The sequence below is a fragment of the Carassius gibelio genome, chromosome B20, assembly GCF_023724105.1.
Source record: "Carassius gibelio isolate Cgi1373 ecotype wild population from Czech Republic chromosome B20, carGib1.2-hapl.c, whole genome shotgun sequence".
NCBI lineage: Eukaryota > Metazoa > Chordata > Actinopteri > Cypriniformes > Cyprinidae > Carassius > Carassius gibelio.
The window spans coordinates 11,479,311-11,503,161 of NC_068415.1; the positions used below are offsets into that span (position 1 = coordinate 11,479,311).

The following is a 23,851-nucleotide window of genomic DNA, read 5'->3' on the forward strand; positions in this document are numbered from 1 at the left end:
TTGAGCTTAAATTTCAATACGGCTCGCATTAAAGCTGACACTTTATTTAAAGATGAAAGCTTCTTAATATTCAATACTTTCTCTCTTGTCCCATCACAACAGTGTGAGGAACCATGCAGTCGGAGTATTTATAGGCACATTTCTTAACATCAAAAAAGATTTCACAGGGTTTGACACCAGAGAATAAAAAGGGAGTACATTTTCATAGCTGGGTGACGTAATAAGATCTAGTACTTGCTAGAATGCTTTTAAGATTCAACATTCCCAATTCAATTTCTGAATAAGATTCGGAAGAAGGCGACTGTTCAGTCACCTATAAATGACATTGTCATATTCCCTTTTTGAGTTTTCCTGTAGATTATATTACAAAACACATGGAGTAAAATATGATTTCACAATACAAATAAAAAACCCGAATTCAAGGCACTTTGGATACTGATGTCAGAGCAGTGTTCATCAGTACATTCTTATGGGAGCAGCTGCAAGATACATATTCTTGCATACGTTCATGAACATTGTGTTGCAGAAAACGTTTCAAAAGCCTGATTGTCCGACTTTGGTGTTTCGTATTAAGCCAATGAGCCAAACACTTCTCATTTACCAAACGTGTAACATCTGCTGGTTAAAATGTTTAAATATTATGTATACTAATACACATTGTTTAAAGAACAGTTCAAATTCACAGACAATATCTGAAAATATCAATTGCACCTAAAATGTCAGATTGTCTCTTGCAAACAATAAAAAGCAAAAACACAAGGTTGTGTTCCATAGAGATTACAAAACAATTTGCTGGTGAGTGTCAGCACATACACGTTAAAAAAAAATCTACTAAAATATAACAGGTATTTTTATGATATAACAGTTTTCAAGATCTGCACAATCTCCCAAACAAAAAATGACCTGTAAACATCTTGGGCAGTTCAACTTTAACAATGATGCTGGTCATGTTTATATAACGCTGATCAGATCTGGAGTGTGTGTAATTATGTGTGCAGTATCCTGCATAATCCTAACAGGAGTAACAACATTCAATCCATATATAATGCCAAATAACTGAAGGATTTGAGCCTTCTGTTTCTTTATCAAATCCAGGGCTCTTAAAGGGATAGTCCACCCAAAACTGAAAACGGTCCTCATTTACTCACCCTCATGTCATTCCAAAACTTATGACATCCTTTTTTTTTTTCAGCACCTTAAAAGTATCAGGAAAAGTGATTGACCCAAACATGTGCTATGGTGTTTTAAAGCTATATTACTGCTTTGTGGAGGAACAGACCCAAATTGAAGTCATTTGTCATTGATAATCTTCAATGAAGGAATAGCAAAACATTTTTATTTTGTATTGACTGAAAAAGTAGGATGAGGACTTGGTTGTATCCATCGGTTGTTGAATGGAAAGAGGCAGATCTGAATGCAAGCTTGTAATCGATCATATGAACGCAGCAGGGTTTAAGTGGACTAAACGGTCGCTTATGTATTGCGTAGATTTCATACTTATCTTAACAGCTGAAAAGAATCCTATCGTAATTTTTCAAAATACTTGGAATATTGTGCATAAGTTCTATGAATCTCTGAGATACTTTAATGGTGCTTTTGCATCCTTATTTATAGTGAATTTCTTGGTATAAAGTGCAGCGAGACATTTGGATTTTCTCCTTCAGAACGCCACAGAAGACTTTGAAACAACATGAGGGTGAATAAATCCTAAAAAATTTTAAGTAAACTATCTAGCATTCTGGTTATTTTCCATGCTGGAGCTGTAAGCACGCATTGTAGTTCAATGCTAATGCAATGTTCATTCTACACAGCTTTGAGCATTTCCAATCCTATTCCCTTTTAGATCATTCTTGGTAACATTTCCTTTTCCCATTAACTGACTTTTTTCCCCCCATTTTATACAACTACATTCTTAGCATTCAGTCTCCTTGCTGTTACTCCGTGCGTGTCTATTTACCCTGAAGGACATGGCGTTCTCTCTGTTCTCCGTCAGATCATCAAAGGAACGTGACACCGAGCCAGAGGTAGGGAAGTCCTGTCCCAGGGCTTGTTCATCCAGGTGGGAATCAGAGCTGGGATCTTCTTGGATGGTGGCCATGTGTTGGGGCTCTATTGTGGGGAGAGGACACGGGGTTGGGGTTAAAGCTGGAGCCACCTGAGAGATGGAGACAGGTGGTGTGCTGGTCTGCAGAGGTCCAGACGCCTGGAAGCGTGGCACTGCAGAGGAGCCTGAGGATGTGGGTGCTTTGAAGATCCGCACTGAGGCTGATTCTAGACTGCTCAGCAGCTCTGCATTCTGGGATAGCACAGTCAATTGTTACACTTCATATTACGTTAAAGGAAATAAGCTTTCTGATTAGTACTCACACTGGGGTAGAGAAGCGACTTTGTGTTCAATTCATACTGCTGGTCAAGTTTCTTATCCTAGAAACATAGAGAGTGTAATCTTGTAAAACACAATGGGATGAGGCCTGTTATTATTGAAACTTCAAACATGTTTTGCAGTTAAAGGCATCTCCGAAAACGCTATCATTAATTACTCTCCCTTGCATACCCATAAGACCTTCGTTCATTTTCGGAACACAAAGAATGATTTTTGATGAAATCTGAGCGCTTGCTGTCTATGCAGGGTCAAAAAGCTTTTGGATTTAATCTAAAATATCTTTATTTGTGCTCGAGATGTGTGTAAGATGAACAAAGGTCTAATGGGTTTGGAACGACATGAGTGCAAGTAATTAATGACACAATTTTCATTTTTGTGTCAACTATCCTTTTAATATCCCCTAATATAAGCGAATGAAATTGTCTGTGCTTTTTTGCTTTAAAATAAAGAAATGTACACATTTGAAATCAGCCAAATATTGCACTGAAGCAAGTGAAATTCGTATCATCTTATGGGTTGCAAATAACCTGAATTAGGACCTTTAAGAATGTTATTTCTATTTGATTTAAGCATGATTTACTATTTTTTTTTATTTTGCTCTTGGTTTAAACAGATATTTTGCCTGTGATTTATTTCACCTTTTGTTAGGCTCTTGGTGCAAAAATATATTTAATATGTGAATAATTTATTTTCTTGTTTTGTCTTGGTGTAAACAGACATTTCGTTTGTACTTAATTTAACACTTGTTTTGCTCTTGATGTGAAAGAAAGTTTATTTTGATTAAAAAATAATAATAATAATAATCTGTGATTTCTTCAATTTTTAGTTGTAGTCTTGGAGGAAGCAGACTATTCTTCGGAGCGATTTCAAATGTTCATTTACGCTCTTGGTGTAAATAGATCTTTTGTCTGCAATTTATTTAATTTTCTTGTTTCAGTATTGCCATGAATAGTCCTTTATACTATAACACGACTCAAGCTTAGTATATTAAAGTATCATACTTTTCCTCAGAGCTAAGTAGCTATTAGATGTTAGTGGAAATGACTCACCACACAATGGACCAGAATGCTGAGAGGGATCCAGAAAACTAGTGAGAAGACCACCACTGAGCCAACAATATTATCAGCCAGGAACTTCCCTGAGAACAGACACACAGGTTACATTCCTTATTTGGATTTCAAGTGAGATAAACTCACTGTGTTCACAGATAACTTACCAAAAGTATTGATGTCCAACTTCTCAATGAAATCCCACAACCTCTCAATAACATCCTGGACCTGTTTCATGCATTTGCCCTGAAAAAAAAGGAAATGTTTAATTTTCAATTTCTAAATAATCTGTAAGTAAAAACAGTTTTTAAATGTTTTATAACTGTAACTGTACATTGGCACTCACCGCTCCATCACAAAAGCCCACAGTGCAGGGTTTGCCTTTCCGCAGATAGAGGTGGCTGCCCTTGTCATTGACATAAGGAGCACATACAGCATTCTTATCCCTACAGCACACCTTACAAGAGTTGTTTGTCTCTGAAAAATGAGATGCAGGAAAAGTAAAAAAGTTCATGTTTGTTCAAGACAGACTTTAATAACTGTAACCGCCATCTAGCAACAGTATAAGCATTATCAGCAGGTCAGTTTACCATTGCAGGCACATGACTGCAGGTTCACCACAGCCTCACAGAACGGGATGCACTCTCCCTTCAGACACCGGCCGTTGTCCACACAGATGATCTCATTGGGGAGGTTCTCTGGAGGAGGGCACTCACTGCTGAGTCCTGTAAGAAGCACAGAAGAAAAGACTTTCAAACAAATGCAGTTATGGAATTTTGCCTGTTTTTTAGCAGATGGTTTTGCATTGCAACACCGTTTTCATTACATTTATGAACATTTTCTTCCCAAATTCTCATTACCATAATGCACTTGGATACACTACATTCAAAATCATTTACCATAGTGATTCTCATTAGTGTAGTGATTCTATATTGTCATAAAATATCAATAAATGAAATGGAGTACAATGATTACCACCATGATGAAAAACATTTCTTAATTTAAATATAATACAGCATTATTTCTTTGCATTTCATTAAAGAGAATTTTTTTTTTTTTAATCTTGTAAATCTATTAAAAAAGGTACCATCAAAAACAAATATTATATATATAAAAAAGGCTTTTGAAAATATTGTAATAATCTCATAATGTAAGATATTTTAGTAGTACCAAATATTTATTTACAAAACAAATTATAATCTTATCTTTTGATACAGGGTTTAAATATGACCTAGACATATTACTGACAAGTTTTCTGAAATGTTAACTTAATCTATGATAAACTGCTATCCGGAAATAGAAATAAAGCTAAAATTAAATCAAATACAAATATTAGATGAAACTTGAACAAAGCATAGAAATGTATGCGTGTTCTTCAATTTGTGAAAATAAGAAAAAGTTATTGTAAAAAAAACAATCAATGTTGTCTTGGCTGTAATAAATTTAAGTTAAGCACAGAAATGACTAAAAGTAAAACTGAAATAAAATAAAGGCATATACTAATATTAAAATGGCAAAAACTAAATTAACAATGCAAACTAAAATGACATCGAAACTACTATCATAGAATATAAAAAAATACTAAAACTGTTCTCAATCTGAATTCTTAAACATGTAAATCAGATATACTGTATAAAGAAGCCCATTCAATAATCTAAACTCAGAGTTTGTGAGTTTTTGCTTCACCTGTACAGTAAGAGCTTCCCTTGCAAGTGGCATTCATTGGCTCCTGACACACCTTTCCCTGCTTCTCAAACATGCAGTCTTTACAGCACGCACTGTTCCTGTCACTGGTGTGAAGAAGAAGAAAAAAAAACAGGGTTACAGGGAGAAAAAAATCCATGAAGCCTAGAAGATTTAAATTTATAATTCACCATTTAGGGAAGAAATAATAATAACAATGTAACGGTGAGTAAATAATCACAGAATTATGTTTTTTGGGGTTAACTCTTGCTTTAATTATGCACATCTGTGCATTGTTTTTATGAGGCCACATGGAGGAGCTGTACCTGCACTGCACATTGGGCCGCAGTTTGCAGTTTGACGCGCAGCAGCGGTCACTGTTGAGGTGGAGCAGTCCAGGGTCACACTCCTCGCCTTCCTCCACCCGTGAGTTTCCACACACATTGCTGTTCCTCTCCCTGAAGCAGGTGGAAGCTTTGGCCCTCAGACTCTTTGCTATGGAGTGCTTACTGCAGCTTGAAAAAAACTATAGGAAAGCACAAAAACAAAACGCTTACAAAAAAAATCATGTGGCATTCTAAACAATGCCACCAAGCTGAAGAAGGACATACTTTATTGTTAGAGTGGTCCCCGCTCACTGCAATGGGGTACATCACGTATTTGCCCCCCTGGTCCTCTCTAGGTGCACAGTACGACCCATCATCTACGTCATGAACAGCGCCAAAATTGTGGCCTAGCTCGTGAGTAGTAACCAAGTCTGCTTCCTGTTGGTATATGGTCAGAAAATCAGTTTAACAAATAACTACATCAGGTACATTGGTTTGGATTTCACTTGCCTTGGTAAGAATGGTTTTGCCGTAATTTTTGGTGCTGGTTAGTCCAGTGTTGAGGTATATAGCACGGTTGTTGTTTCCTGAAGGGGAACACTCTAAAGAAAAGACAAACAACAAAATGTCTAAGTATGAAAATGTCATTTATTCATTCATAATATGGTATTGGCACTCACTCTCAGAGCAAAGACCGCCAGGAAAGCCTGGTCTGGAAGGAGCCACGTAAGCCAAGCCAAGTGTGCCTTCATCAAAATCCTGATAGGTGAAGAGATGAGCCAAGCACACCTTGGATGCATTTTCTGCAATGTCAGTGCTAAATTGCTGCAGGAGGAAGACAAAAATAATTTTTTCACTCCATTTATAGCACAGCTGTTCAATATTGACCTTAATATGAAGGGCATTTAGCAACCCTAAATTCACACTTTTATGAATTGGTTTTCTATCTACAAGCAAAATAAGGTATATAAGGACTACAATGTTCCTTTTTTTAAAGAAATTGATTATTTTATTCAGCATGGATGCATTAAATAATTAATAAGAAATGACAGTAAAAACATTAATAATGTTACAAAAGATTTATATTCTATTATTGTATTTTGAGCACCAGATCAACATATTAGAATGATTTCTGAAGGATCATGTGACTCTGCAAATAGTGTTATGGCTAAAAATTCTAAACTAATTCAAAACTATTGAATCTGTTATAATATTTTACAATATTACTGTTTTTATTTCATTTTTTCATAAAGTAAATGCAGTAACTGACAAACAACACAAGAAATCCTCATACTTTTGAACAGTAATGTATCTATTAAATGGTTTCAGCATTCGCATTTGAGGTATGACTATGAATAATTTATGATGTAGAACAAAAGGTCTCTTTAAGTCATTTTAATCACAGACTTATTTTAATCAAAAATCCAACACAAATTAGTTAAAAAGGTGTAATTAAACTGCTCTAATAATGCTTCCATTCTTTCTCTTTGCTGGTTCTCTGCCAAGCAGGACACAAGAAGGGATGGATAGTGAAACACAATACACAAGTGTTCAATAATATTCCTCCCTTTTAAGTAAAAGCCCCTCTCATAGTTTCAAATGAGTACAGAACGGAATACAGATAAGATGCGCTCATTAATTCAGTCATTAGTAGCTCGCTCACCTCCAGGAGCTTCTTGACGTCCCAGACATTTTTGTTCTTCACAGGAGTCCCTTTCATGTTGAAGTGGGCACCTCCTGGCTCTACAGGTGTGGGTGTTCTGTTAATTATGATCTGAAAGAGACAAATTCATGTTACTGGCTCCAAAATAGCATTCCAGTGGAGCTTTTTACCACGTTTTCCATAAAGAAGCAAGCTTACCTGCTGAATCTGAACTCCATAACCTTTATACTCAGCATCCCACGATGTATTACGGTAAATGTCATCCACACGATCAATCAGCTCAATCTAAACATATCCAAAGCAAATTTTTAAGACATCAGCTGAAAATGTTATACAGCCCTTTCAGGTGACAGATTTCAAATGGATATGAAAGGTAGTTCTCAACCGGGGGGGCGTGGCCCACTAGGAGGCCTCAGCAAACTTTTAAGAGGGACGCAATATTTAAAATGATTTTGCTGGTTACACTAGCATTTAAAAGTCTGGGGTCTGAAATGTTGAATGTTTTTAAAAGAAGTCTCTAATAAACTTACCTATGCTGCATTTATTCAATAAATTAATAAATAAAAACAGTAATATCTTGAAATATTACAAATTAAAATAACGTTTCTATATTAATACATTTAATAGAGTTATTTATTACTGTGATGTTAAAGCTGACTTTTATCAGTCATGACTTCAGTCACATGATCATTCAGAAATCATTATTCATTATTATCAATCATTATTATCAATGTTGAAAACAGCTGCTTAGTATTTTTGTGGATTCTTTTTTTCCAGGATTCTTTGATGAATATAAAGTTCATTTGAAATAGAAATTCACTTTTTACCAATTTACTGCATCATTGCTGAATAAAAATATGAATTTCTACTTTATACGTAATGTATATCAAGTGAAACATTATGAAGTTTCAATAACAATATACAATACTATACCATTCAAAAGCTTGATGTAAATAATATAAATGTGACAAATAGAGATAACTCTAACAAATGTAAAAACAATGCAGTTCTTTCAATTTATTCCCCCTAAAAAAAAACATGATGATGATGATGATGATGATAATAAACGGGTTTCTTTTAGGTAGTAAATAAGACTGTTAAAAGGATTTCTTAAGGATTGTGTGACTGGAGTAAGGATGCCAAAACATTTGTTTGAAAGTAAGCTTTGATTGTCCCTAATAAACTGTTTAACTGCTTCCCCAAGTGGATATTAAATTATGTTGTGGGATAATTAAATATATTCTTAATAAACTACAAACATAAAATTATATAGATTTATTTTATTCTCACATTCTCTCTTGTAACTCCTCACTCAGTGGCACAGCTGAATGAGAGGCTCATTATTCAGGCCTTTGTCTTCTCAGGTGTAAATCACAATGATGTTCCTGATAGTTGATGCCTACTCGCATATGACTTTTACCAACAAAAAGTGTCTTAGAAAATTTTAATTAATATATTGTTTTCTGTGAATGAGTAAACAAGATGATTTTCACATAATTTAGAAAGAAAAATTCTAGGCTACAAGCTCCAGTTCTCAACAATCCCGGGAACCAATGTTCTGTATGTGTTTTATGGCCTTATTCAAGTGATTTAAGATTTTTAGTTTTTCACTAACCATGCATAACATTTTTTTTTTCTCAAAAATACAATCATGTACATGCATGCATTTCACATATTATTATAGCCCAGTTTGTGCTGATTACAGTGATATTAGACTTTACCTATTTAGATATTTATAAGAAACTGAAAAAAGCACAAATATCAGGGCATGACAAAACTTCTCCAGGCCCCAAAAATCCCCTTAGACTCCAGAGGGTTAAAATATTTAATCAGGTTCCTACCCAGAGCTCCAGCCCTAAACCTACCAATCTCCCAGAGCTCCACCCCTAAACCAACCAATCTCCACCCCCTAGAAGTGGATCCAGCCACGCCCCCTGGATCTTGTGTTCTGCACAGTGAGGGGCTACTGGAAAAGGACAAATGAACTGAATATTTTTAACACTCATTTTATGCAGAAACTTTTTTGTTTGTGTCAGGAATAAAGCCCATTGACAATACGGAAACTGAAGGCTTTTTTTACCAGGTAGTTGAGGGTGGTGCTCTCCTCCCTACGGCCCATGTGTCTGAAGAAGCGATAGTCAGCTACAAGCAGCAGAGGGCAGGTGTTCTTACTGTGGTCCACCGCCTGCCTTCTCTCTCTTACATGCTCTGTGGAAGAGACGCAGATGAGAGAAAAAGAAAGTGAAAATAGACAAAAGGTGAGAAGACGAGAAACTTTACACATGGGTAACAAAGCAACTATATAAAGTGACGTCTCACAGAACAGACCGCCATCTCACATTACACTGTCTAGATTCAGCTCTGATGAGCTGAAGTTTTACAGTAGGTCACCTGATGTATAATCAACTCAAAGACTTACTATCCTCCTCCTCTTCATCTTCATTTGGTGGGCTGGCGGCTTGCACACGTTCTGGGAGCATCTCTCTGGCATCTGCACTGATGTAGCCACACACTTTCGGAGCCGCCAGCCGGCTCACGTTCCTGATGTCTTCTGAGCGATATACGAGCAGCCGATTGTCACGAGGGTTTTCGATAAACCTCCACAGTGGCTGAATGGGTTATAAATCAATGTATTGTCTTTGTTGAGGGGCATAAACGAAATCAGATTTATGACGTTATAATACCTCAATGTTGTATTCAGCTTCATCAATAAGAATATGAGCAGTGAAGTCATTGTCACCAATATGTGCTTGTACTCTGGAATTCTCCTCTCCTAGAAATCAAGGGGGAAACAATCAAGGTTGCTAGATTTTAAACATTTAAAAGTACTATAGATGTTAAGACACAGAGTTGCGGTTACCAATGACATGGCCTGTGAAGAAGTTTTCTCTCTGGACCTCGTACATCTCTTGAGCGCCGTTCTCTCCTACCACCACGGCCTTAAAGTCATGAGTGAAGAGCTCTGTGTTGGTTGTCAGGTACAATCTGAAATGCCTGTGAAATATTTAGGAGAGTGTATCAAATGATTGAACACTAATCTTGACAGTGACTGTGTGTCAGGGTACATGAGTTTTCACCTCTGTAATGCAGTGAAACCGAGACGTCTTTCAGCGTGCGTTTGCGACTGGACGTCTCTCTTACGAATCGAATGCTGCTGAAGACTGGACAGCTGAAGAACATCAAAGTCCGACAGCAATGAGCTGAGCTGATCTGCAATAGTCACAGGGGACAACTTTATACATGTCACAAAATGAGCACAGATATTTTTTTTTTTAAGTGAAAATAGAAGTTTTAAGAGCAGTGTTTTTAAAGGAGGACTTGTGGCATCTTTCTCTTTTCTCCCTCCATAATTGCTCAGAAAGAGTTTTCTCAACTATGGCCACAGAATAGAAAATAAAAAAGGTAATTGCACCTTTTTATCTCACAATAAGAAAAAAAAACTATTTCAGTTTAGTTTCTCTATAAACTGTTTTAAGCAAAATCATTAAATTCGAAAACAAACAAAAACGAAAAAACATGAAGATCTGAGATTTAAAATACAGTAAGGGATTTTTTTAAACGCACTTTTGATTATTTTGGCGTCAACAAAACAACACAATCATTCAAATCAAATGTATTCATAATGTTTTCAAAGTATTCCCATTCACAATAACTCACCGTACTCTTCGTCTCGGACATCCCTAATGGGTCTTCTTGAACATTCCGTCAAGAAAAAATACACCAGAAAGAAAACGATGCGTTTCATGGCGAGTACTTTAATGTCCAATTTAGTACTTCACACAGCAGCAGCATTTAATCCAGTAATTTACCAGTCTGCTCAAGATCAACATCTGGACATGGCCAAACAAATGTACACGCTCACATCTGGCTGGATAAAACAAAGTCACAAAGTATCAACTGAGTATCAAAGAAGAACCAAAAACGCTCACGTTAAGACGCTCTCGTCCATTTCGCTTGATGTTATAAAGAAAAATGATTTACTCCAACCCAAATCATGCTAACATCGAAGTGAGACACCCGGAAGTACTTAATGTGGGATGGATGGGTAAGATTCACCGCGCGCCAGGAAATCACTATAAACTTTTATCTAGAGAACATGTTTAATGCGTTTTCAAAAGACTGATTTAAATTCACGAGTGACAGTACATGGGGTATGTCAAATGGCTATTAGTCATTCTATCCGCGTTATGAGTTACGTAAGAGGATAAACACCCGGGCTGTAGTTCAAAATCTAGTAAGCTGCCTGTGTAGACAGCATTTGCTGAGCGTCACATTTTCTACATTCTGTGGTCACAAGCGTGTGATCGTGTGTAAAGGTAGAGAGCGCACTTGGTTTTGAGAACAGCCTCGGTCTCGTCCAGACTCTATTTTTAAATTCTTACCTCAAACGCCATGAAACTTCAGAGCAGCGTCTAGGCTCACTTAAGAGGAGAGTATACAAGCAGCCATAAAACTTTTATTTAGGGAGATAATATCAAATTTTATTATAAGTGCTAATTATTTTCAAAGAACTGTTAACCATCTGTAATGGTGTCTAGAAGAAAACATAAACACCCGAATTGTGGTGTAATGTTTGTATTTCTCTGTAATCTTGGTTTTATTTAAAGAAATAAAAAGTTTATGGCTTTTAATCCACGTCTATTAGTTGTTAGTTCGCCAATATGATAGTGTAGCCTATTCGTAAACGCTGACAATATTATTCAGTTTTTATTTTCCGCAAAATTTGATTTGCCAAAATACTGATGACTCATCCTGCACTCAATCATTTTAACCAATCACTTGCTTTCTGGAATAACACCATGTGAGTTTGTATGTTACACTTCTGTAAAGCGTGACAAAAATGCTACTGGTCCCCCCAAAAAATAAGGGAACTAAATGTCCTATTAAAATGGGAAATACGTCAATAAAAACCCAGTCAAATGTATCACATGAACTCACAAAAAAGTCACCAGGACAGGCCGAAAGAAAACAATGAAACATTTCAAAACAAAGCTGTTTGGTTTATAAAATGGTCATTTTAATTCAGGTTACATAGCTGTTATGTAGGGCTTGTACATTTTCACAAGGCTTTAGGGGGACAACAGTCAATGATTAGCAAAAACACAAGTGGTCCAAATAACTATTGACATCAATTGACAAATCAAACATCCTCTCAGCATGTGCATAAACCTGCAATGAAAAGTACCAAACCAATCTGTGGAACAAGTATTCAGTATTGGTTCCCATTCCAGTGTATATTGAAAAATGGGCATGCATGATATTTTTTCATCTTTTTTTTTTCATTTTTATAATCATCACAAGCCATCGCAAGGTAACACATTATAGTGAAAACCATAACCAGGCAGGAGCGTTTCTTGACCTTGATGAAGAAATGATGCAAATTGTCTATAAAAAGTGCATACTTGGCTGAGCAAAGCTAGCTGACTTGGTACATCAGACAACAGCCTTCCTGCTATCAATACTAAAGCACAGGCCCATTTTAAGCCAACACTACGACAGTCAACAATACATTTATCTCATTCAGGTGTACGTTGATCTCCCTAGAGGGACACATAATGGAAGGTGATAGCAGGACAGGAACTAGCCATGCTTGAGGCAAAACGCTTTGCATTTTGTGACCGAGGCTTCCAATGTTTCAGTTCACCAGAATATACAAACTAGTCGCTTTGTCACAATTAAAGGACAATTGATTTTATGTGAGGCTAATACTAATAATTTCTACAGCAGACACTGCACAAATAGAAGGCCAAAGGACAAAAACATGACACTGAGGAGTGGAAATGTTACTTTAACTTAATATTTACTTTCATTACAACCACAAGCCAGGTGGTGGGAAACAGAGGAAGTAAAAAAAAAAAAAAAAAAAAAAAACCCAGACTGATTGGAATTCCCACACTCACAGCTCAAATGATCATGGGCTTACATGGCTAGAGTAATCATAAGTGAAGCAATAAGGAATGAAAAGTGTAAAAAGTTGTCCTTTTCCAGGATTCTTTTTCTTTCATTCGTGGACTGATGTGGGTGTTTAGTTCTCTCCTCCGTCTCCTCCTTCACCCTCATCTGCAGCATTGTCAGAGGTCCATAACTAATAATGAAAATAAAATAAAACAGGACAAAAAGCTGTGCTTGAATACTGAACACTTATATTTTGAATACTCAGTAAAAATGAATGTAATATAACTTATCAAAAACACATTCCATAGTCTCAGAGATGATTATTTTTGGTTTTTCTGTAGGTCAGTATGACCTCCTTTGTAACTCACTGTGAGGTTGTCTCGAAGCAGCTGCATGATAAGAGTGCTGTCTTTGTACGAGTCTTCATTCAGTGTATCCAGCTCTGCAATGGCTTCATCAAAGGCCTGCAAGCACAAGGCCACAAGAAGTTGAAGTATGTGAAGAACCGCATACCAGAGGCTTGACTTTTGTGAACCACGTGTCTGATGAAATTCAAAGCTTGAGGAAAAGCTAAAAATCCAGAAGGACAAGTAGGTAAAATTTCCATAGGAATTTCTCTGAGTTGAGCTAAAGGTCTATTTGAAGTTAAAGTGAGTATTTTTCACTGCTACCAACACCTAAAAGAATGAAAAACAACTAGGCCCAAACCCATCTGCTTTTGTTTCGAGTAAAATCTCTGCTCAACAGCTTCTTACAGGTAGTCCCTTTTCAAAATAGTTACTGGTCAAGCTAAAAGCTGATGCTTTTTTCAAAATCATAGACTTTAATTTAAAAATAAAATTCTGTCCATTACTCACCGTCATATCTTTCAAATCTCTTTGAAACAAGATATTTTAATAAAACCTGTTCTTAGAGGTTCCTGTTCCTCTAAAAGTTCAAATTAATTCATAAAATTAACGGATTTAATTTAGGCTTTTGTGTTCTGTGCTCTATAGAGTGCAGTATTGGAACATTAAAGACAAAATTGCTCTGTTTGTGGTGGAGTCATTTGTGGATATTTGCAAATATGATTAAAAGGAATATGAGACAAAACTACAGAAGGTCACATTTTATTATGAGCTGTTTCAACAGATACAGGTTTAAAAAAAAAAAAAAAAGGACAGCACTTTTAGAGTTCACCGCACTATTTGATGGGAGCATAAGTATTGGGACAGCTGAACTTAAGGCAGATGTAAAAGATTAAAAGCTATTATTTGTGTGCAATTGTAATGGCTATAAACACTATAGTATTTACGGTAGTCCTGTTTGGTAGGGTGAGTATGGTAGTCTCTAGCCTACGTGTCCTTTATGAATGGGCTGGCATTAGCCTTTGAGTAATGGCAGGTGCATGGTGATTGCCAGATAGGTGGTGGTGGTTTCTTTCTTGGAGACTGCAATGATGGTTTGTGCCAGCTTTGGAAAACAGTTGTCGTAGCTGTTGTTATGTATGTGACAATGTTGGATGTAATACTTTTTAACCGCGTGATATTGTGTATAATCATTGCCATTTAAATGTTTTGTGCAGATGGCAATGATGGTTTGTGCCAGAGTTGGAAAACTTGTCTAGCTGGTACTAGGTATGTGATTGTATATGGTTGAAGTGTGTTTGTTTTATATTGTGCTAAATTGGAACGTGTATTCATGTTATTTGTTTTATATTGTGCTGTAGTGGAATGTTTATTCATGTTATTTGATGCATGTTGTTTTTAAAAATGATTTTGAAATGTTTTAGCACAATAAGGAGGGTGTCTTTCTGGCTCTTTTTTAGGAGCTGGCCTGTGTCACTGTTTTGAATGACTGTTTTTGTCTGGTGTAAAGTATTGCACATTTGCACATGATATATTGGGGGTTGTTGAACCCTGATGGTATCAACTTGCTACCAGCTAAGCCTATTTGTGTTTTAGAACTTTTGACGAGTTAATAAATATTGGTTACTTGACTTGATTGGATAAATTTATTGCTTGACATTGATAGGCTTTACACAATCACAGCAGTGAGTATGCGACCCTTAGATATCACCAGACTCTTGGTAATAATCTAATCATTTGAAATGCTTTTCCTAGCCTCTAAGGCAGCCAATTCCAACGGCCTGTTCCAGAGACAGCCATGCATGCCCATTCCATGACACCACCTCTATCATGCTTTACAGATGAGGTCATATGCTTGGGAACATTTGCAGTTCCCTTTTTCTCCACACTTTTGCTTTCCCATCACTTAGTCTTAGATAAAAAGGTTAATCATCATCTCGTCTGTCTATAAAAATCTGTTCCAGAACTACAGGCTTTTGCAAACTCTAATCATGCTCGGATGCATAATCTGTAGCTCTAATTGATCGAATTAATCCTTTTTTCTGTTAGCATCCAATTTGCTTGCTTTTTTCTCTCTCTCTCTCTCTCTTTCTCTCAGAGTCAGCTCCCTCGTCTCCATCCTGGTTTGTGTGTGTCATCATCGATTGCAAGACACAGAATACAGAAGCAATGGATAAAACCGATACGACACATTCCCTGCTTTTAATATCTGAAGAATTAATGCAGCAGGACACAGCTCATCACTCAGAAAGATCTATGAGGCAGCTGCTCTAATACTTCTGCTCACGTCAGATAGTGGGATGAACTCTACAAGCGCTGATCTTCTAGAGTGTAAAACATTTATGTGTTGAAACGCCCAATAATAAAATACAGCAAACAGAGCAATTTTGTCTATATTGTTCCAATACTTATGGAGTATTCCAATGTGGATCAATGTTTAGATGCAAATAAAAGCCATAAATTAAATTAGTTCATCTTATGAAGTGAAAGTAATCCATTTTACAGGACTTGAATCAAACCACATGTTTCGTATGGATTAACTTGATGTTTTTATGACACTTTTGGATCTTCTAAGTTGTGGTTACCTGGACTTTCAATGGGAAGACAGCAATCTCTAAGGTTTCCTTAAAAGTATCTTAATATGTGTTTCAAAGACTAACTAGTGCAGGGTGATATGACAAACATTTATAATCACTGTATTTTGCAAAATTATACTGGTTTTACGGTATATGACGAATTTTTTTACTGCAGAAATACTGCAGTGGATTGACTTCAATTTTAACTGAAGATATATATATATATAAACAATTATAATACCAGTGATAAGACAGCAGCACTACTATGAATTCTATTGCTAATGATGCACTAAGGATTAATGAGCTGCTGAATTCATGAATATGAATCACGTTGTGGGAGTTCGCTCTGATTTGCTGAAAACAAAATGGACGATATTAAGGGAGCGCCAGCCAATGAGATTGCAGTTTGCACATTTCATTTAGACTGGGAGCAGTTAAATAATTGTAATGAAACCAAACAATAGAAGATTTTTTTGCCAAAAAAATTACTTGCGACAAGCTGCGAATCAGACCAGAACCCTTGATCGGTCAGGGGTGCAAATCAGACTTAAAATCAGCTTTAAAATCCTCTAGTGTCATTATGATCTGGTATACCGCCCAGCACCAAGACTAAACAAAAAAAACTTATGGGTATGGAATGACATGATTTTCTTTTTTGGGTGGATCCTTATCCCTTTAAGGCATGAGACACACAGGGTCAGAAATGTGTACAGCAATTCAACTAATAAGTTAGGTAAATAGCAACAGTGTGTTGTTGTCATCTAAAGACCTACTTGTTTGGCCAGAGCACAGGCCTGCTCAGGAGAGTTGAGGATCTCATAGTAGAAGACAGAGAAGTTGAGAGCCAGTCCGAGACGGATGGGGTGTGTGGGCTGCATTTCCTTCTTACTGATTTCAAAAGCATCCTGGTAGGCGCCTTGAGAGTTGGTTATCGTGTCTGTAGTGTCACAAAAAAAAAAAAATGGAGAATTATGAGACACAATATTAGTGATTGGTAAAATATCTTCCAGCAATGAGTCAGTGTTTTTTTTTTTGTCTCAAAAACAAAACTCTAGAAATGTGGACCTCTTAATCCTCTTAATCCAAAGTTATTGAAAAATATTACGTGCTGTTGGCATTAATTGTACTCGTGATGGAGTGGTGGTGGGGCACTCTTGGATCGAGTGTAAACCCCACTCAGAATTTTTTTCAAACCCACTCCTTGCTCCAGTCAAAATCGCATCGCTCCACTCACATGCTCTGATTGTGAGTAACTGTTGATGTCATAACATATCTATGTCAGAACCAGTTTCAGCCCGCGGGCTGGTTCCAGGTTTAATTCCCAGGGAACACACACACAAAAATTTTTATAGCTTTAATATACTGTAAGTTGCTTCGAATCAAAGCATATGCTAATTGCATAAATATAAATATAAGCATGAAAATACATAAGCATTGTCAATCACAGAATTTCTTAACACAATATCTAAAAGCATTACAAGCACTCATTTTAAATCTGAGAACCTAAACCCTTATGGTCTTTTACTAAAGGTTGAGATGGTAAAATATCCTACAGGGTTAGATGCATGGAAATGTATCGTGAGGCATATTCTATCTGGTTCTCCATGACTGTTCCTTTTCTGCATGCCAGAAGTGTAATAAAGGACCCAGAAGACTATCTTCCAGAAGGACAAGCAGCTGACTCAAGGAGGGTGCAGAAAACACTCCTGGGCACCTAAAAACTTGGCACAGAACCCAGACTCATTCATCCTGAATTTGAAGTCCAGAGACCTAATTTGGCCTAAAGCAAAGCACAAGATGTAGCAAAAACAATGACTCCCAAAGAGACCAAATTTTAACAATTCACATCTGAAATGGAAATATTTGTGCTAAAACATGAGAAACAACCTGCACATATAGCTCTTTTATTCATAGCAGAAATAACACTTACCCTTCTTGTCATCTCCTGAGGCGACCTCTGCAAGATATCTGTAGTAGTCTCCCTTCATCTTTAAATAGAAGACTTTGCTCTCAGCATTTGTTGAGTTCTTGATCAAATATTTGCCCAGCAGTCCCTAAGGGTGGGAAGAGAGGGGAAGGGGTAAGGATAGACAGATAAAGAGAGCATGTTTATCTACCTTATATCAAAACTGATACAACTGAAGCAATTAATTAAGGTGGAAACAGCTGCAGTATTATGGCATTATAAACATGAAATATTAACTTAAAAAGCACAAAGTTTCTCACATTTTATACTAAGAACCCAAATTCTCCTCCACTGGATTTTGAGGCTACTACACTGACTGATATTCAGCATCTTCCACGGTTTACCACATTCTGGGCGTTGGTGATTCAGTAGGGCTGTTAGACAAACCATGCAAACACAAATAAACACAACTGAAAAGCACAAACGGTGCAGACTTCCTGTGTGACAGCCCAGCCCTTTCAATGCTCAGTCTGTCATTTTAGATCTGCTGTGCCAACTGTGAACATTCCCCAGTGTCAAAGAAAAAAGAAAAAATACAAGGAAAACAGTAAAAATGAAGGAGGAAACTAAAATAAGAAATAAAAGAGGAGAACTGACCGAGACATAAAAAATTACATCAGCGCATTTAATCTAAAAAGGGCAGTCATGATACTCTGGCCCCACATGACCCTGCGATCGCACAGTCTGAGCAGCAGCCACATCACATGTGCTTCCTAATGCCCGATTTAACAGCACATCTGAGCACTGCAACACACACAAGGATGTGTGTCAGAACATAAAAGCCACTGCCAGCATTGAGGCAATAAAAATGAAACATTACAACGTTCATATCGAGGAAACCAGACCGCTTTCTGGATTTCTTCCGGGCTTTTACAAAGCATAAAGCATGTTAAGAATGTAATCTGAAGAGTAACTGATCACTGATGAAATAAAGGTCACTTTGGGTTAGGGTATTAAACGATCTGCAAGTTATACGGGACTTAGGAAACCTGGCAGTCCTTGTTCTTTGAGATCCGAGTGCTGCTTTTGAGACCGTTGATCAAGAGATTCTACTCGACCCCTCACTGGCTGCCTGTATCATTCAGAATTGAATTCAAGGCCCTCTTATTAGTTTTTAAATGTCTTCATGGAACTGCCCCCATATATACACACCTTTCTAATTTGTTAAATAAATATACTCCAGCAAGATTGCTCTGAACATCAAAAAGTAATTTGGTGGCTATGCCTTAGACTCTGGTTTAGCTCCTGCGTACCTAACTACCCTTGTACCACGCTACAATCCATCACGCTCCCTAAGGTCACAAAATGCTTGACTTTTGGTATTTCCTAGGATAGCAAATTCCACTAAAGAAGGTAGAGCTTTTTCACATTTGGCTCCCAAACTCTGGAATAGCCTTCCTGATAATGTTCAGGGTTCAGACACACTCTCCCCATTTAAATTTAGATTAAAAACGCATCTCTTTTGCAAAGCATTCGAATAATGCATCTCTTAAATTGTGACTGCAGTTGTGTCTGATCAAATGCGCATTCTTATTCTTTATCTTGGGTTAAACAAATTAATTTTACTGTGTTGGAACAGCAGCTACGCTAATGATGTCTCTATTTGTTTCTCTGTTTTGCCACGGGATTTACACAAGCTCCAGTCTGGATCCACAACACGAGATGATGCTGACCCTCAGAGGACCCCAGATGACGCTAACCCTGAATCAACAAACAGAATTAACAAATATTGCTACAAGTGTGACTGCATCAAATAATATGTTAATAATGTTCATCGATTGGCTGACTACGTCTTGTATTAATTTTTTTTTTTAATCCTGTCATATGCGCTCAAACTGACAGTCATCAAGCTACTACTAAATATTGTAGAAATGTAAAGTTGCTTTGTAACATAAAAAGCGCTAAACAAATAAACTTGAATTGCTAAAAATTGGGGAGTCAGCCTTTAGTTATTTCGGTCCCAAGCAATGGAACTCTCTTCCTGACAACCTACGAGCCATCAACTCACTGTGCACTTTTTAAAAGTATCTCAAAACACATTTTTCCACTAGGGCTTCTTCCTTGACTCCTTTTATTATTTTATTTCCATTATTTATAATTTTTTTATGTTTGTTATTGTGTATTGTAAATGTTCTATCCTGTAAAGTACTTTGTAAACACGGTTTTAAAAGTTGCTATATAAATAAAATTTTACATACTTTACTTACTTGGGGGTGTTAGGGAACAGAAGAAAGGGAAACCATATGCAAACAATAAAGTCTCTTAGATGGCCTCATATTGCCTAAAGTTCCTGTTTTCCTAAAAACACATTCAGAACAGCTGTTTTGCTTAAAAGTAGTGTAGAAACTGAGATACATCATTTCCAGGATTCAATGATGAATACAAAGTTCGTAGCATTTATTTGAAAGAGAATTTTTTACTGGCTCTTGAACAATTTACTGTATCCTTGCTAAATAGAAGTATAAATAAAGAAAATAGTATATGTTTTATGCAGACTACCACATTCAGATATCGTGCCCCGATGCCATCAGTTCATTCCAGCAGTTAGGCATTAAAGGGAACATTCCTATAAGCCCCCAAAAGAGAGACCCCAAAAAAGCTTTATGTAACATTAGGGAGGATAAAACAAGAAACTAATGTATTTTCAATCTCCTAATGAAAGTTGTTTAAACATCAGTGTTCACTGGATACTGTTAACAGCAACTAAAGTTGAAATGCTAAATATCAGAAAAGCAAGCATGACATTTTACCCAACTTTACAAATAAGTTTCACAGATAATCAGCACAGCTCTAATGTCTATGAAGCCATGGATGACTTTTCTCTGTGCCATCCAATAATCAAGTACCACCTCATGAAAAGGAACTGGAACAGGATTTGATCATGAGAGCAGAACATTTATGCAATGATCACATTTTAGCCCAACTGAGAGGTTTTTGATATATCTTTATGAGCAATCTCTGGAAGTCTAATGGTAAAACTATCTTTAAATCTGTACATGACCGTACAAAGTTGATTAACAGCAAACAATGTACATAAATGGAAACAAGTAAGTAGTCGTTTGCTGAGGTTAAGTGCTTTCAAGGTCAAAATGGTGAAAGGTCATGTTTTTGTTATTTGTAGGGCTTGAACCAACAAAATTAAGCCTTTTAGCAACAACCCCATAAAACACACTAAAACAGAAAACAGTCCCTCTGTTCTCAATATCTTTTACAAGACAATTTATTTTAGCATTAGTTGTATAAGCATTATTTCAATAATAAATATTTATTTTAATAGTTGGTTTTATTTAACACTAACAACACTGATACACATAGGTACTTTTGAAAGAGCATCACTGAAAAAGATTCATTTGCAGTCACGTGGTGTAGTTACAGAATCTACCATCAGTGGCAAACTGGGTCATACACACCAGTCAAACCTTGACCCCTTGTTAGTCAATGAGAGTCATGCCCTTTGAACAACACACCAATGGACATCCTCCCTGTGTGTCATCAGCCTTTGACCTTCCTGTCTTCACAGTTCACACACTCTCCTTTCTTTGTCTGAGAGGAAACCAGCTCTTTAAATTCCCTCCCTCCCCATATCAGTAGCTGACATGATGTCCATTTCCTGCCACCTTGGGCAACATTATATGTACCCTTATGCTTGCACAGTCACTCCCTGTTCCTGGATGGGCCCCTCATATTACAGATACCCCTCCATGCAGATGGATTAGCTTGCCACAATCCTGAAACTAACTGCACTATTAAAAAAAAAAAAGAAAGAAAAAAAATCAACTGCGAGGCAATGCATCACCATGGAATCAGTCTAAACGGCTGGTTTAAGTAGCTGAGATCACTTGTTCGAATCACAAGTATTTTCTATCTGCAAAATGTGACAACCATAAAAGCTCCTTTATTAGACCTGTGAGAGAAAGATACAGATAATGTGAGCTGAGGTCCACCAGAGAGCTCAGCTGATCAGCGAAACCCTTCATGACAGAGAAAGCTGCTTAATTATTAGCTTCTTTTAAACTGACAAACCTTTATAATCTGCAGCCCAGCTTGAGTTTAAGTAGAAAAAAAAAGTTATAGATTGTACTACAAATTAATATCTGCCACTATGATGGACAGGGTTGTACATTTTCCATGTTGCCCTACCTTCATCTGGCAGCAAATTAGTGTAACGCTCGGTGCTTAGAGTCACCAAATGCTCGGATGCAATTTTATTACTTTTTTTGGTTCTGCTCTCACAATATGAAAGACAATAAACACTGAGCCCTTGTGATCTGGTCAACTGATATAATGAACATTAATCCAGGAATTATTTTACTGGAATAACTCTTGAAATATCTCTAATTTCTCTCTCAAAGTCCTTATGTATCTTCTACTCCTATATCTCTAAAGTATCCCAATGCCACTATTTCAGATTTTTTCTTCTATGTATTTGTTTTTGATTGTACTTTATTTCAGTTTAAATTTTGTTTAGAGTTATCTTTTATCTATCAAAATGACAAAGCATTAAAAAAAGCTTTGCAATGAGAAAAAAAAATATTTCAGAAAATGTTTTCTGTGTTCCTTAAAAGCAAAGGTTGGATAAGCGTGCCAAACAGATGACTGGGCTGGCAGGGGAGTGACAGTGGGAATCCAATAGTGAAGACACAGAACCTCCCTGTCATGTGGGCGGAGAGAGAGAGAGAAAGATGCTGTACTTCTGCCTGCAATACATATTGATTGTGAGAAGCTGAAGGCTTGGTTGCTGTTCTCTGCAGCACTGTTTGGAGAAATGTATCCTCTAATAGCTCCACAAGAGCCTCTTACAACAAGAGCACTGTGATGAGATGCCAAGCTATACACTAGATCACTGTATGTGGCCGTTTTTCCCATCCATGTGCCATGACTCTATACAGCACTCATTTTGAGATGAATGCAGTTATTATTGATAGAATGAGGCTGTGGGAACACAACCACTGGATTCAATGTAGGCTACTGCCAGTGATGACACTGTTAATGGTGACAAATCCCTGTTTGTGGTCACAACCACCTCCTCATCATCTCGAAACCTTAAAGGCTCCATTTGTATATGCATATATAACCCTCCATGTGTACTACTGATGCACATATAGTTAGAATTTAGTCAGCATAGAGTGTATGCAGTATAGTATATACATCCACATTAGCCATTATAGAGGCAGTATTGATTGACCCAGTACAGAAATCTAGTCAATACAGAGTCAGTGTTGGGTATAGTTCGTACACAGCCACTACAGTATAGCAAGTGTAGCTCTAGTAGAGAATCAGTAGTTAATACATAGTCAGAATAGAGTATATGCTGTAGTATACAGGCATTATACAATAGAGCCTTACCAAAACCTCGTTGCAAATATCGCGTAATTCCCCCTCCACCTTCTCCCTGTACTCCTTCACCATCTGAAGCTTCTTGTCGTTGCCCTCGGTTTTCTGTTCAATACTGGAGATAACCCTCCAGGCCGACCTCCGGGCCCCGACCACGTTCTTGTAGGCGACGGAGAGCAGGTTCCTCTCCTCGTTGGTGAGTTCGGCTCCCTGCTCCGTCACCTGCTTCATGCACGAGGCCATGTCATCATAGCGCTCCGCCTGCTCCGCCAACTTGGCTTTCTGAATCAGCTCCGTCTTATCCATGATTCAATCGTTTAAACTCCGGGAAATGGTGAGTCCGGCAAAGAGGGGAGGAGAAAAACAGTGTGTAAAGGGGGAATAGAAGAAGCTGGCTACCCGAAGCGGTGAGGGTGAAGCGACCCAGGAGCACCTGAGGAGAAAAAAACCCTCAGATATCAATGAAGTAAGTATGTGAGAAATAAGAGAGTTTTAAATCATTCATAATCTTGTTCAGAGCGGAAACAGCAGAGCGTTCAGATTTAAAGAAATATTGTGTTTTGGCATATTTTCCCGGCTTTCAGCTTGTCAAAGAAGTGTTATGTTACACAAAACGTATTTTAAGATGT

At 37.2% G+C, this 23,851-nt stretch overlaps 2 protein-coding genes and 1 long non-coding RNA gene across 4 annotated transcripts; 1 reads left to right on the forward strand and 2 right to left on the reverse strand.

Annotated features, from left to right (window-relative positions):
- Positions 1-6: 6 nt before the first annotated feature.
- LOC127983609 (disintegrin and metalloproteinase domain-containing protein 17-like) lies at positions 7-11,355 on the reverse strand. 2 transcript variants are annotated; one of them, XM_052585809.1, is made up of 20 exons: positions 11,034-11,355; positions 10,762-10,934; positions 10,182-10,314; positions 9,965-10,098; positions 9,789-9,877; positions 9,524-9,713; positions 9,185-9,312; positions 7,303-7,389; positions 7,105-7,215; positions 6,122-6,266; positions 5,952-6,043; positions 5,727-5,879; positions 5,442-5,641; positions 5,119-5,222; positions 4,023-4,157; positions 3,779-3,909; positions 3,600-3,678; positions 3,433-3,521; positions 2,368-2,424; positions 7-2,296 (listed from the first exon to the last, which is right to left on the reverse strand). In XM_052585809.1, the coding sequence occupies exons 2-20, from the start codon at positions 10,847-10,849 to the stop codon at positions 1,913-1,915; spliced, it is 2,529 nt and encodes an 842-aa protein (XP_052441769.1). In that variant the 5' UTR covers positions 10,850-10,934; positions 11,034-11,355; the 3' UTR covers positions 7-1,912. The 2 variants fall into 2 exon arrangements, with proteins under 2 accessions (XP_052441769.1, XP_052441768.1); XM_052585808.1 differs by having other exon boundaries at positions 5,727-5,875; positions 5,948-6,043; positions 10,762-11,355.
- A 744-nt stretch (positions 11,356-12,099) lies between these two features.
- On the reverse strand, positions 12,100-23,528 carry LOC127983612 (14-3-3 protein zeta). The gene is made up of 5 exons (XM_052585811.1): positions 23,235-23,528; positions 17,853-17,976; positions 16,696-16,859; positions 13,368-13,463; positions 12,100-13,189 (listed from the first exon to the last, which is right to left on the reverse strand). The coding sequence occupies exons 1-5, from the start codon at positions 23,526-23,528 to the stop codon at positions 13,130-13,132; spliced, it is 738 nt and encodes a 245-aa protein (XP_052441771.1). The 3' UTR covers positions 12,100-13,129.
- LOC127983613 (uncharacterized) lies at positions 14,392-15,718 on the forward strand. The gene is made up of 3 exons (XR_008160460.1): positions 14,392-14,483; positions 14,564-14,615; positions 15,445-15,718. It is a non-coding gene; the product is annotated as an uncharacterized LOC127983613 (long non-coding RNA).
- Positions 23,529-23,851: the final 323 nt, after the last annotated feature.

Bases quoted from the DNA above. Each gene is read 5' to 3' on its own strand.
- LOC127983612 (XM_052585811.1), bottom strand. From the start codon at position 23,528: ATGGATAAGACGGAGCTGATTCAGAAAGCCAAGTTGGCGGAGCAGGCG. The intron at 16,860-17,852 runs GTAAGTGTTATT...GTGACACTACAG, and splicing joins CTCAGGAGATGACAAGAAGG to ACACGATAACCAACTCTCAA. The intron at 13,464-16,695 runs GTAGGTCTTTAG...TTGTGCTTGCAG, and splicing joins CCTGTGCTCTGGCCAAACAA to GCCTTTGATGAAGCCATTGC.
- LOC127983609 (XM_052585809.1), bottom strand. From the start codon at position 10,849: ATGAAACGCATCGTTTTCTTTCTGGTGTATTTTTTCTTGACGGAATGT. The intron at 9,313-9,523 runs GTAAGTCTTTGA...TCTCTTCCACAG, and splicing joins AGATGAAGAGGAGGAGGATA to AGCATGTAAGAGAGAGAAGG. The intron at 7,390-9,184 runs GTAAAAAAAGCC...GGATATGTTTAG, and splicing joins GCACCACCCTCAACTACCTG to ATTGAGCTGATTGATCGTGT.